Source organism: Canis lupus, chromosome 25 (assembly GCF_003254725.2).
Source record: "Canis lupus dingo isolate Sandy chromosome 25, ASM325472v2, whole genome shotgun sequence".
Classification (NCBI taxonomy): domain Eukaryota; kingdom Metazoa; phylum Chordata; class Mammalia; order Carnivora; family Canidae; genus Canis; species Canis lupus.
This window is the reverse complement of record NC_064267.1, coordinates 48,465,620-48,478,700: the sequence shown is the minus strand read 5'-3', so window position 1 is coordinate 48,478,700 and position 13,081 is coordinate 48,465,620. Positions and strand designations below refer to the sequence as shown.

General features: G+C 53.5%; 1 protein-coding gene across 50 annotated transcripts in view; it reads right to left on the bottom strand.

Annotated features, from left to right (window-relative positions):
* LRRFIP1 (LRR binding FLII interacting protein 1) overlaps nt 1–13,081 on the bottom strand; it is a 139,347-nt gene that overhangs the window by 71,213 nt on the left and 55,053 nt on the right. For 2 of the 50 annotated variants that reach the window (XM_049101021.1, XM_049101024.1), the window contains exon 1: nt 6,511–6,787. The exons of 45 other annotated variants lie outside the window; for them this stretch is intronic. In XM_049101021.1, coding sequence (XP_048956978.1) covers nt 6,511–6,576 — 66 coding nt within the window. In that variant the 5' untranslated portion in view covers nt 6,577–6,787. Of the gene's footprint in view, nt 1–6,510; nt 6,792–13,081 lie in introns of those variants that run through there. 3 more of the 50 variants (XM_049100990.1, XM_049101003.1, XM_049101027.1) reach the window with 3 other exon arrangements.

Genomic DNA, 13,081 nt, shown 5'->3' with positions numbered 1-13,081 from the left:
GTTTCAACGGTTGCATTGAAAAGAAATAAAATGAAGGTACACTGCAGTAACAGAATGTGGATTTCGATACAGAAACATCATCTAAGACACCACCAGAACCAACTCCAACGAGTTCTGGAGTAGGCTGCGATATCATCACGGAATTTTAAGACCAAACACCAGCCTTCAGAGAGGCCTTTACCTTGCAAGGCCTGGGCCGTGGGCCTCCAGGGGCCCAGACCGGGGGACCTGGTGGGAAAGCCCAGAGCGTCGGGCGCCACCTCTCCGCAGGGCTCCGGGTTTCTGCCGGCGAGGCCACCCCGACAGGGGCTCAACACCCAGCCTCCGGCTCTGGCTCACTGCTTACCAGTCACGTGGGCTCTGACAAACTGCATCGCCTTTCTGTTGTTGTTATTCATCGTGCGATATTTATTTATTTACATTTAATTTTATCTTATCTCCAGGGTAATTAACATGCAGCGTCATGTTAGTTCCAGGTGTACAGTACAGTGATTCAGCCCTTCCATTCATCACCCGGCGCTCGTCCCGCTCAGTGCCCTCCTTCATCCCCATCACCTGTTTCCTCCATCCTAACCCTACCCCCACTCCTTGTTACCATCAGTGCGCTCTCTATAATTAACAGTTTGTTTTTTGGAAACGATATCACTTTGGGACGTTAGCCCTCATTATAGGGAATGAGGAAGCCAGGCTGTGTGACCTCCAGGAGCCTCCTTTACTTCTAAAATCCCACGTCTCTATACCAGGAGTGAATTACTTCGACCCTGAGACTGTCAGTTCTCTTTCCCCATTTTGCTGCTAGAAATCTCTTGACTTTGCTTCTCTCTCTCTCTCTTTTCAAAATATTTTTATTTGGGATGCCTGGGTGGTTTAGTGGTTTGGTGCCTGCTTTTGGCCCAGGGCGTGGTCCTGGAGTCCCAGGATCAAGTCCCACGTCAGGCTCCCTGCGTGGAGTCTGTTTCTCCCTCTGCCTGTGTCTCTGCTTTTCTCTCTGTGTCTCTCATGAATAAATGAATACAATCTTACAATAAAATAAAATATTTTTATTTATTTATTTGACAGCCAGAGAGTGTGCACAAGCCGCGGGAGGCAGAGGGCAAGAGAGAAGCAGACTCCCCCTGAGCGGGGAGCCCGACGCGGGGCTCAGTGCCAGGACCCTGGGATCGACCCGAGCTGAATGAAGGCAGATGCTTAACCATCCGAGCCACCCGCGCACCTGGGCTTTTCTGAATAATAAACTTCTTAAAAGCACGGTGCATACTGAAGTAGCAAACTGGTTATGATTCAGGAATAACATTATTCACATTACTTTACAGAAAGCCACAACTACTAACATTCACCCAGACTTCCCAACACAACCTTCAGTTTAGCAACTACTCAGACCCATGCGATGAATAGAGACCTTGCCCAGTATCCTCTATGTGGCTAAACTTCTCCTCTTGCTGTTAACGCCTGTTACATTTTTTTTTTTTTTCTGAGCTGAGAGAAGGTTCACATTTCCGTCAGTAGCCTCAACATGCTGGGACGACAAAAAGCATGACGGCCACAAAGAACCCCGTGTGACCAACAGGTGAGAGCGGCGTGGCCCCACCTGTGCGGCTGGCCCTCCACGTGACAGGCTCCCTCCGGCAACGCACCTGGGCTCCACTCCTTTCACCTTAACCTACTCCGCTCACGGTCTTCTCTGCAAACCCCACATTTTAAGGTGTCATGAAACACTGAACTTGTTCCTTCTCAGAATGAGGCTGGACACTCCAGCAGCACCAGGGCTCTCCTCCAGCAGGCGGTGCACAACCATCTACAACCTTTCCTATGTTCCAGTGACACTCCTGGAACCAGCCGGGAGAGAAACAGAACCATCACTTCAATTGTCAGTGAGCTAGTCTGTCTGGGCAGGGTGGGGTCGCGCTCCTGGGGGACGCTGACACATGGAACAGTTACAAAGGTAGGGCACTGCAGAAATAGAAAAATCGAAATTTCTGTGGCTCTTTCATTTTTACTCTTCTTTCCCTTATTTAGAAAAATAAAGTCCACTGAAAGTTCTTTTGTCTGGGGCGCCTGCGTGGCTCGGCCCATTAAGCATCTGCCTTGGCTCAGGTCATGATTCCGGGGTCCTGGGATGGAGCCCCACGTTGCTGGGCCGGAAGCCTGCTTCTCCCTCCTCCTATACCCCTCCTCTCTGCTTGTGCTCTCACTTGCTCTCTCTCCAATGAATAAGAAAATCTTTAAAAAAAAAAAAAAAAGAGAGAGAGGGAGGTTTTTTTTTTGTTTGTTTGTAAGCTACCAGAGAGAGAAAGGGAATGTTTGATAAAATGAAGATGTCTCAAGACACATTTGGGGGCAAGGCTATGTGTCCTAAGAGGCAGTCTTTGTGGTGGCAGGGGGCGGGGGATGTGAGATCCCAGAGGCTGCAAAGGAGCAGCTCAGAGCAGCCACGCAGCAGCAGCAGCAGCAGCTGCTGGCCAGACCCTCCACAAAGAACTGTATACAGTGGTGATAGTTATCAGCACCAGCTCTGAATCATCAGGCTGAGGTCTGAGCTGCCTGTACCACCTACAAGCTGTGTGCACTTGGGAAAGTCCCCTGACTGTTTTGAGCCTCAGTTTCCCCTTTATCTGTACGTGGAGATAACCCAACAAGGTTCTGGCAAGGGTTAGGGAAGCCGCCTACAGAAAACCTCCAGCAGGGCTGACACGGCAGGGGTGTGGGGCTGCTGCCCACCACTAATACTCACACAGCGTCTTCTCTAGCATCTAGGGATCCACCCAGCACGAATTCAGCTCAGATTGGGTTTAAAAGCACCGAGAGAAGACATGCCAGCTGAGGCACCCACCAGGAGGCACCTACCAGGAGAATGTGCAAGGGGGAATTTCAGAGGAGGGAGAGGAGGTCCCCAGCCCGCATCAAAGGGCCACTCTGTACTTCTCTTCCCCCTGGAAGATTGCATACCCATTTGCCACAAAAAATAAAAAAGGACCAGAAATGATGTTACTTTGACAAGCTTGATCACACACACACACACACACAAATCAAACATTTCGGTTACAATTAAAAGTCCTCATCACAGTAATTTAAGATAAATTACTTCCCTACTACAAACTGGTTGGGCTTTTTAGACTCAAGGCAAAACCACTTATATGACTTTAAAATTGTTAAGTTACTGTATTAAGGAGAAAACCACTTGATCTCTGGCCCTCGCCCAAATGAACGGATAAGTCTTCGAATACACATTTGTGTTGTTGTTGTTGGGTTTGTTGTTTATGTACTTTGGGATTTGGCCAAGGGAAGGGGATTTTCGTAGTGGTTCTCAATCAAAGGCATGGCAATTCTGAATTGTTACATCATGAATGTAGTCAAAATATGCTTTAACAAACCGGGAAGAAAGAAGCTAATATTTTATCTAGAAAGTCTAATGAAAATTCAGTAAACCTATTCCACGAAAATGAGCCTCTGTGTTTAAAAAAACAAACTAAAATGTTGGTGGCCCAGAGTAAAAAAAAAAAAAAAGCTGTAGTTAATAAAAAAACCCCTCTGTTCCCTACAACATCCCCAACCTATAGTGGGGGCGTAACAGGCTTCTTTCGATAACAGATTATAATTTGAACCTTATGGCCTCTGAGGTTCCAAGATTAATACTTTTAAATACGAACAGATACTTGGAAACACTGAGTAACTCGTCATAAACAATGCCTCTGCTGAGTCACATAGCCTGATTTTTCAGGGATAACAAATTCCTCCTGAACATTGCCTTTTGAGGAGCAAACCTGTTGTACCATTTGGCCTCAGAATTCTGTAGAAACTAGATAAGAACCCCTAATCAGGTAATACTCCAATCAACTTCACTTGAGAACAGTTCTGCAACTATAAATAACTCGATTTCCTGTGCTCAGTTTAAGTGGCAGTTTAGACTGCAGGGTTTTGGGGTTTTTTTTTTTTTTTTTTTTTTGTTTGCTAAGGAGGCTTCTGCTGTGTTGTATTAGCTCAGGCTGAACTGAAAGTAACTCAAAGCAAAAACGGAAATTTAGTCTCCATCTCTGCCCTACTGGGACACTCAGCCCTAGAGGAAAGACCCTACTTACCTCGTTTTATATCTTAAGTACTGGGGAAAGTGACCCATCTGAAAGGAGCCAGGTTTCCAGGGCTCAAAGTCTCAGGCTGAGCTACAGCAGGGCCTTCCACCTTTGCAAGCACTGCACCTGCACGCTGGTCAATGATCCCACGCGCCGAGACCCGGGGACCTGGGTAGAGGTACTTATAATGATGAGATGGGCCTGGGGAGACTGTGTCCACATTCCACCCAGACGGGCTGCCACAGGACGAGACCCGTGGGATGTAGGGGCTTAGCGCTAATCAGTATGTGGAAAGAGACCAGAGGTGACACAACCCATCATAAACACGAGGAAGTTACAAAAGTCAAAGAAATGTATGGTTTCTACACTGGCCTCTCACAGACCTCCAGGGCCAGCGCTCACTGTTGTGTAAGGCGCCCCTCAACTGTTCATTCAGCACTTCCTTTTAACCAGACCACTAGCCTCATAAAATGAGGACTGGGTTTCACTTCTTTTTCCCATGTCCCATTCTAAAATACTTTTTGCTGCTATTTACTAAAACAAAATAAGAAAGAAAGAAAAAAAAACTCCTATAGGTTCAAAATTTCTTACTGGAAACCCCTGGGGCCAAACTATGTTTCAGAATTCAACATTTTCAGATTTTAGAAGGGCAAGAAGTTGCATACACCCCATAATCTGTAGTCACCACAGTAACAGACCTCAAACAAGGACTTTCACTGGCTGCAGAGAAATGTATGAACATCTACCATGAGGGGGATAAAGATGGAAAATAGCCTCCCATCAGCTACAAACTTAAATAAAAAATAAAGAAAACCAACTGTCAGTTTCCAGAGCTTACTGGATCCTGGAACTGGGGGTACAGTGGAGCACCTCAATCAAAGCCCATTCCAGACTCTCCTGACACCAGTTCCCAGGGCACCTCTATGAAGTGTGCATCTCAACCAGATCTAATCCACGGGGTTAAGGGTTAACGGAACCTGGCAGCCTGTGCCACGGAGCGCCAGTGTTACTTCTTGTTCCTCTGATGGCCTGTCCCTCCCGTCCCCATATCCTGATTCTCCATGTTTACTCTTTTCTCCGTCAAGGGCTCCTTGCCCAGCACTCCGTCCCTCTGAGCTCAACTCTTGCCCAGGGTTAGCAGTACCCTGCTCTTGCCATCTATGGTTCGCCGAGGCGGCTCTGCAGAACGCCAGCATCTCCCAGCAACCTTCCCGTCCTTCCTTCTTCTGACGGCCCTTCCCTGGTGGTGACGCAAGGACCTCTCTGTGGGCTCCTGGGGCCCTAGACACACCAGCCAGAGGAAGGGGCAGGAACCAGCTCCAAAGGTCTGGCTCACAGCAGGAGGCACAGAAGAAGCAGCACACTGACCCAGACATTAAAAATATATCCACCTGACAGTACTCAGCAAGGAAGGTAGCCTTCCAGTGTGGATTCATCAGAGTCTATCTCTTTGCCTTTCCCTGGTGTTCACCAGTAAGCTCCCCAAGGTCAGGGCACTCTTATTTATCTTGGATCCTCCACAAATACCCAGTAGATGATTAATTTCTGCCTGATGAAGGAGTGATTGTGTTGGGCTTACACTTTTTTTTTTTTACTTTATTTATTTATTAGAGACATAGAGAGAGAGGCAGAGACACAGGCAGAGGGAGAAGCAGGCTCCCTACAGGGAGCCTGATGCGGGACTCGATCCCAGGACCCCGGGGTCACGGCCTGAGCCTAAGGCAGACGCTCAACCACTGTGCCACCAGGTGCCCTGGGGGCTCACACTTCTTCTATCAAGGCTTCCACAAAAGCTAGGTAAAGTGAAAATCTACGTTGGGTCTCTCTGCAGCACTGAGCTCCCGGGGCCTTTTCCAAAGCACACCCTCTTGCCTTCATATATTTCCACTCTCAGTCGACCACAAACTGCCCCGAAATGGGTAATTACAAACCTTCCCACCTCACCCCCTGTACAGTTTTAAAGCCAAATCGCCCCCCCCCACACACGTGATCCCAGCACTGGGTACTGAGCTGGGTAACTGCAAAATCCCACGCATGGGGGCTCCTGCCCAGACGCGACCCCAGGATGGAGCCAGGGTGGATCTGGTGATGGGGGTCCCCGGAGGTATTTGGAGAGAAATCCGCAGGGGTCCCAAGGTCCGGGGCAGGTGAGGGCTCCAAAGCACCCCAGCCACGGGCGGCGCCACCAGCAGGGTGAGGCCACCACCGGCCTGGGGCACCCGTTTCCAGGTTTTGTTGTTTTGGAGACTCCAGCGCGCGCAGGACCCGGGGCCGGACAGGGGAGCGGCGGGCGGGGGTCTCGGGGCGCGGCCCCCCCAGCCCGCTCCCGCCCGGGGCGCGCCGGCCTCGCGGAGCCCACCCCACGGCCGCGGGCGCCGGGCTGCGGCGGGGACCTGCCCCCGGGGCCCGGGACGGCAGGCTTCGGGCCGTGCTTTCCTCTTACCAGCTTCTGGGCTTCTGGGCTCAGGCAGTCTATGTCCCCGCGCGGCGCGGCCGCGGGGCTGCTCATCCTGCCGGGCGCTGGGTCCGCCCGCGCGCAGCCGGGAGGCACCGTCGCGAGGGCTCGGAGCGGCGGCCGGAGGCTCTCAGCGCAGCCGCATCCCCATCCCCATCCCCATCCGCATCCCCGGGGCGGCGGGACGGCCCTGCCCGGAGCCCGGAGCCCGGCAGCGCGGCGCAGCCCGGGGCCGCCTTCCCGGAGCAGAGGCCGCCTCCGCCCTTCCCGGGCTCGGGCGCGGCCGGGGCGGGGCGGGGCGCAGGTGGCCGAGGGCGGGGACCGCGGGGCGGGACCGGGGGGGGCCGGACCGGAGGGGGCCGGACCGGGGGGGCGGGACCGGGGGCCGAGGGGCCGCCCCTGCGCCGCCCGCCCCCGAGGGTCCCGTCCGCCCCGCGCGCCCCGCCCCCGGCCCCGCCTCCCCCATCGCGTCCGCCCCGCGCGCCCCGAGCCCCAGCTGCGCGGTTATCAGTCACCGCCCAACCCCCGCTCCCGCCGACACCGGAAAGGCGGGGGGGGGAGGGGGGACGGGGACGGGGGATGGAGGATGGGGGGTGACCCGCCCCGGCTGCGCGCCCAGAGTCCGGGGAGGGCAAGTCGAGGCGCGGTGGGCAGAGGGGGGTCCCGGGGGAGCGCACGCGGGGCGGGGGTCGGCTTGGGGAGGGGGCCAGGCCTGTGGGGGGCGGGGCCTTATGGGGGCGGGGCCTGCGGGACCTTAGGGGCGGGGCCTGCGGGAGCGGGGGCCTGTGGCGCCTTGGGGGCGGGGCCTGCGGGGCCTCGGGGCGGGGCCTCGGGGGCGGGGCCTGCGGGGCCCACTGCCGCCCCGCCCCGCCCCGCCCCCGCCCGCGGCGCCCTCGGCACCCAGCTCCCCGCGGCTCCCGCCCGGCGACCTCCCGGGGAAGCGCGGCCGCCCCGAGCGCGAGCACGGCAGCAGGCGGGGGGGCCGGCGCAGCGGAGAGCGGGGGCCGCCTTCCTCCGGCCGGGACGACCCGGCCCGCCCCCGCCGCCCCCGCCTCCTCCCTACCTGGAGGCCCGTCTCGGAACGACCACCTCCCCGCCTCCCGCCTGCACACCGGAACCGCCCACGGCACGGCTCGGCCTAACCTTCTGCAAAGGCGGCTCCAGAAAGTCCTGCGAGCCCGCAGGTGCACGCCGCGGGCTCCCTACCGCGGCCTCCAGTTCTCGCCGCCCGCGCGCCCCGACCCTGCCCTGAGCCCGGGCTGCAGAGGAGGGGGCTCCGAAAGGAAGGGGTCACCCGGGGGGCGGCCGGGCAGAGGAGGTACGGGCGACCTGACCCGGGGCGGGGCCCAGGGGCCGCTGGAGGGAGTCTGGGAGGAGCTCCCCAGGTGAACCCAGCGCCAGGCTCCGAGGACGGCATCGTAGGTTCTCCGCGATGCCTTTCAAAGAGATTGCAATGCCTACCCTCTTTCCCGGCTCTCTTCTTCATTATGGTGCTGTGTTACGATTCTTGGTTCTTGAAAGTTAAATTCGCTGGAGAAAATAATTTTAAGCTGTTCTGCATAAACAAACATGGAACTTACAGAATGTACCATGGAAAGCAATTACAATTTTAGTAGTAACTTCACAGATGCGAAGGATAGACCATTGCTAAAATAGCCCCTTTGAGTTTTCAGTTCGAATATTCCAATCTAGACAGGCAAATTCTAGAGCTACCTGCCATCCTCAACTATGACCACATCTCCCAGAGCAGGGCACAGGGAACAGATGCTGGAAGACACCTACATTCTCCCCAACCCCCAGGCCGCCATCCAGTCTCTAGGAAGAGCTCCATCCATGAAACCACGCAAGGAGAGGGGTGAAATGGGCTCTGGAATTAAAGTGCCTGGTTCAGGGGCACCTGGGTGGCTCAGTCTGCTAATCCTCTGACTCTTGATTTCGGTTCATGTCCTGATCTCAGGGTCGTGGGAGAGAGGCCCAATTTGGCCTCTGCACTCAACAGGGAGTCTACTTGTCCCTCTCCCTCTGCTCCTCCCCACCCCAATCAATCAATCAATCAATCAATCAAATCTTAAAGAGAACAACAACAAAGCACCTAGTTCAATTCCTGGCTCTGCCACTTATTGTAGGATCCAGAGCAAGTTACTTAGCCCTGTGTCTTGAGCTTCATCTGAAGTAGGCTAATGATAAGGAGAGTGCCCAGGTATAGGGGAGGACCTCGGGCACCCACGGGCAGACCCTGCTGAGCAGCCTTGCTGACCTGATGGAAATGCAAGCCAACACTGCTGGGCAGCCACTGTGCTTTCTTCCCTTGGTCACCAGAATCCCCATCCAAAGTGCCCAGGCCTTCCTGTCCTCTACAGCAGGAAGGAAGTGAGGCAACCACGAGTTCAAGTGGCTGAGAAATGTGATGACCAGAGAAACTTCAGGAAGGGCTGGCTGCAGAAGCCTTGGGTGGCAGGACACTGTCAGGGAGTGAGAAGTAACTACCTGAATACTTACAGTCCTAGGAAAAAACTAACAATACCAGCAATAAAATAATAATAGTGCCCAGGAGATTTCTTATTCCCCTGAATGGTAGCACATTCAAGAGAACTGCTGCTCTAGTTCCATCCGGATGGGAGGCTGAGGCTACTACTGGCCTCTCCCTGTGTCCCAGTCCAGCCGGCCTGTGAGATGGCCAAGCCTCAGACCATTCCCAGCCACAGGACAAGTGTCAAAGTCTATCCTGTGAGTAGAGGCCTGAATCATGCTTGTTGGTGTCATTATATAGATCCTGGGGCCCAAGTATAAACTGTAAAGAGTCTAGCTGCTTTCTGTTAATTTTGATTATAAGATTCTAAGTAGGTCTCTAATGGAAAGGACTCCTCATTGAAGCCCCCTTCCCAAACAGGCTTCTTCTTCTTCTTCTTTTTTAAACTCATAGCAAGGCCACTTATAAGGATGAATGACTAGAACCTACAAACTTGTTTTTGGAAAGTGCATGAGGACGTCAAAGACAGGAGTGTGGCTGTGAGAAGTGACATTGGATAGAATGGGACACACTCCAAGACGCATTTCTCCCCCATGCTCACAGCTTGAAAGGCAGCTTGGCACAGTACTATACACCCTTTCCTTTGAAGAAGACGAAATTAAAGCCACCTGAGAGTGTCAGGTGAGAAGGAAGCAGCTAAGAAGCCCTGGGTTTCCATCCTGAGGAAGGTTAGCAGGAGGAACCCAGGGGATCTTCGAAAGCGCTGAGTGGGGGGCTCCTGGGGGGCTCAATCGGTTAAGTAACTGCCTTCAGTTCAGGTCCTGATCTCCTGGTCCTGGGGTTGGGTCCCTGCTCAATGGGGGGGGGGTCTGCTGCTGCTTCTCTCTCTGCTTCGCCACTACCCTCCCCTACTCCGCCTACTCCTGCTCACTTGTGTGCTCTGTCAAATAAGTTTTTTAAAAAGGGCTGAGTGGCAAGAGGTCGGGCTGCTCAGGAACAGGGTGGCCATCCACCTAGACTGGGCCCGTGCTCCCCTGGGGTCCTCATAGAAGGACCTATGAGGTTAAGAACATTGGTTCAGGGGCACCTGGGTGGCTCAGTGGTTGAGCATCTGCCTTTGGCTCAGGTCGTAATCCCGGGGTTCCAGGATCGAGTCCTGCATCAGGCTCCCTGTGAGGAGCCTGCTTCTCCCTCTGCCTGTGTCTCTACCTCTCTCTTGGTGTCTCTCATGAATAAATAAATGAAAATCTCTAAAAAAAAAAAAAGAACATTGGTTCAGTTTCCCAGTTTCACCCTCTTTTGGTGAGGGTGTCACTTCTAACAGGTCGCGAGTTTCCGGTCCCTTCCCAGCTGCCAGGCAGCTAAGGACCTGCAGACATGCAGTCACTACTCAGGCCTGGGGTTGCCGTCTGTTTTGTGAAAGCTCTAGATCGCCTCAGGCATTCCTACCAGCCACCATGCTTGTGATCCTCTGTGTCCTCTTGACACAAGTTAAATGTCCAACATCTACAAAAAGCAGTTCTCTGCTGTACAGTAAGATTATGTGCAGGGGATTTAATTTCTTAAGGGACCCCTGAGAGAAGAACCAAAGCTAAATAGAGCTGTCTTACTTTGTGCTGGGAACATGAGAATCGTAGCTAACCAGCAAATGCCAGAACATTTAACCAACGGGGCCACACCCAAACTTGGTTGACTCATCTCCATGGTGTCGGCCTGTTGCTAGATTCACGAGCTTTGCCTCCTCCTGCGGTTTGGTTCTAAGCGCTAGAACCACGGAGACAAACCCTTCCTGGGATCCTAGCACAGAGCAGACGGTGGGGGCGGGAGGGGGAGGCGCTCTCAGCGTCCCCTCTAGGCAGATGACTGACTTGAAACCATTTTTCTAAGTCACACCCATAACGGCTATTTTTCATGAACATGAATCCCTATTCCTATGGATTACAATAAACATCTCTAATTATTTCTACAAACCCTGAGTTTACTTTTTTTGACTTTACATGGATTCTTTGGACTGTCACAGAACACCTCATATTAAAATGATCACCCAGACTTGCACAGCACCTTTGAGTTTATAAAGTACTTTGTACACACACCCAGGCCCACAAAAGTTGTGTAACGTGCCCACAGCCCCGCATGAGAAGAATGAGGCGAGGCTGGGCTCACTAACCCGAGTCCCTACCAGAAGTCCGAGCTGCTAGTTAGCATCCAGGGCACAGCACCATACAGAGTTGTCCCCCCTCCCAGCCACCACCCAGGAGTCCTCGCTGGGAATAGCCAACAGATAGGCTAGGTGGACGTCCTCAGTTGTGTCCCTGGGCTTAGCCTGTACCAGTCACCCCACCTGCCACTCCAGGGTTGCTGACCAAGCCTCGTACACACCTAGGTCAATGTCCTACCCAGCTGTCCCAGAAGGACTTAGGGCATTGGTAGGAGCATCTGATGAGGGCCAGACCCTGCCCCGCCTCTGCAGAGAAAGCTGCACCCCATGGTGCAGTGAACATAGCTCGTGGGCAAGAATCCAGACGGCGTCCGGTGGACAGGAGCATCCAGAGCAAGAGTGGCTGAAAAGAAGAGTGAGCTAGTTTCCAGTATAAAAACAGCTCCTGCTGGGGTGCCTGGGTGGCTCAGATGGTTGACCATCTGACTCTTGGTTTCAGCTCAGGTCGGGATCTCAGGGTTGTGAGATCGAGCCCCGTGTCAGGCTCCATGCTGGACGTGGAGTCCGCTTGAGATTCTCACTCTCTCTCTGCCCCCCCCCACCCCGGCTCTCTCTAATAGATATATATACAGCTCTCCTGCTTCTGGGGCACTCACTGTGCTGGGTGTCATATAACCACATGCTTGATTCTCTCAGCTGCTGATGACTTGATACTCACCCTCCCCTCCACTAGGAGCGGGCCTTTCCAGAACGGGAGGGTGTTAGGGTGTTCTCACCTTGGAACATGGAGGCACTTCAGAGATGATGGATGGGTGCGTGGATGATTCTCCTGATAAATGGAAGACTTTGGCAGGTTATCATTAACTCTCGCTGATCTTGGGACGCCTGGGTGGCTCAGCAGTTGAGCGTCTGCCTTTGGCTCCGGGTGTGATCACTGGAGGAGGTGGGGGGGGGCTGCTTCTCCCTCTGCCTGTGTCTCTGCCTCTGTCTCTCTCTGTGTCTCTCATGCATAAACAAATAAAATCTTAAAAAAAAAATCTCTCACTGATCTTAAGCATTTTATATTTTTGTAGCAATTAGGAAAGAAACTCTCTCTTAAAATGGAATGTCTTTAGGAATTTTCTTTCTTTTTTAAGATTTTACTTATTCATGAGAGACATATATATATAGAGAGAGGCAGAGACACAGGCAGAGGAAGAAGCAGGCTCCATGCGGGGAGCCCGATGTAGGACTCGATCCAAGGACCCCAGGATCACGCCCTGAGCCACCCAGGTGTCCCTTTGTTTTCTTTTTAAATAACTAGGTACTATTCAGCAATTCACCACACTTCTTTCAATCCCCTGGGGTTTCTAAGGAAGGTGGTGAGTCTGGGTTTGGGTTGGACCGCACTGGAAGTACTGGCAGAAAGCGCTGGAGGAGGTGACCAGTGGGCCCACCTGCGCTGTCAGAAGCGCCACCTGGGTTAAGGCGCTAGGAACATGGGAGCGTGCATGCCAGAGGAATCACGGGGCTCCAACGTGTAGGGAGTGAGAGGTGTGTCAGCAACAAGCCAAGACAGACCAGGGGTGAAGACAGACCAGGGGTGCTCAGAGAAACAGGAAAAGCCACCGTTCACGAGCTTCCCCAGAAGGCTGGTGTGAACCTCGTGTTACACAAGGCAGGTGGAGGGAAGACAACAGGCCCAGGAACTGGAAAAACACCGGCTATTGCATGCCATTGTTAAAATTCTACAATTAAACATTTTCAGCGATTTGGACAGGTGTAAGAAATGGCAGATGGCAGCCCAGGAGGAAGGAGGGACCAGGGGGAGGGCCTGGGCAGGGGGACGTGTTCGTTGGTCTCTCCCATTTTGAGAATGAGAGAGACTCTGGAGGCTGAAAGGTGGGAGCCAAAGGAGAGTGGGGGAAATTGGGGTGGGGGTGGGGCTGGGT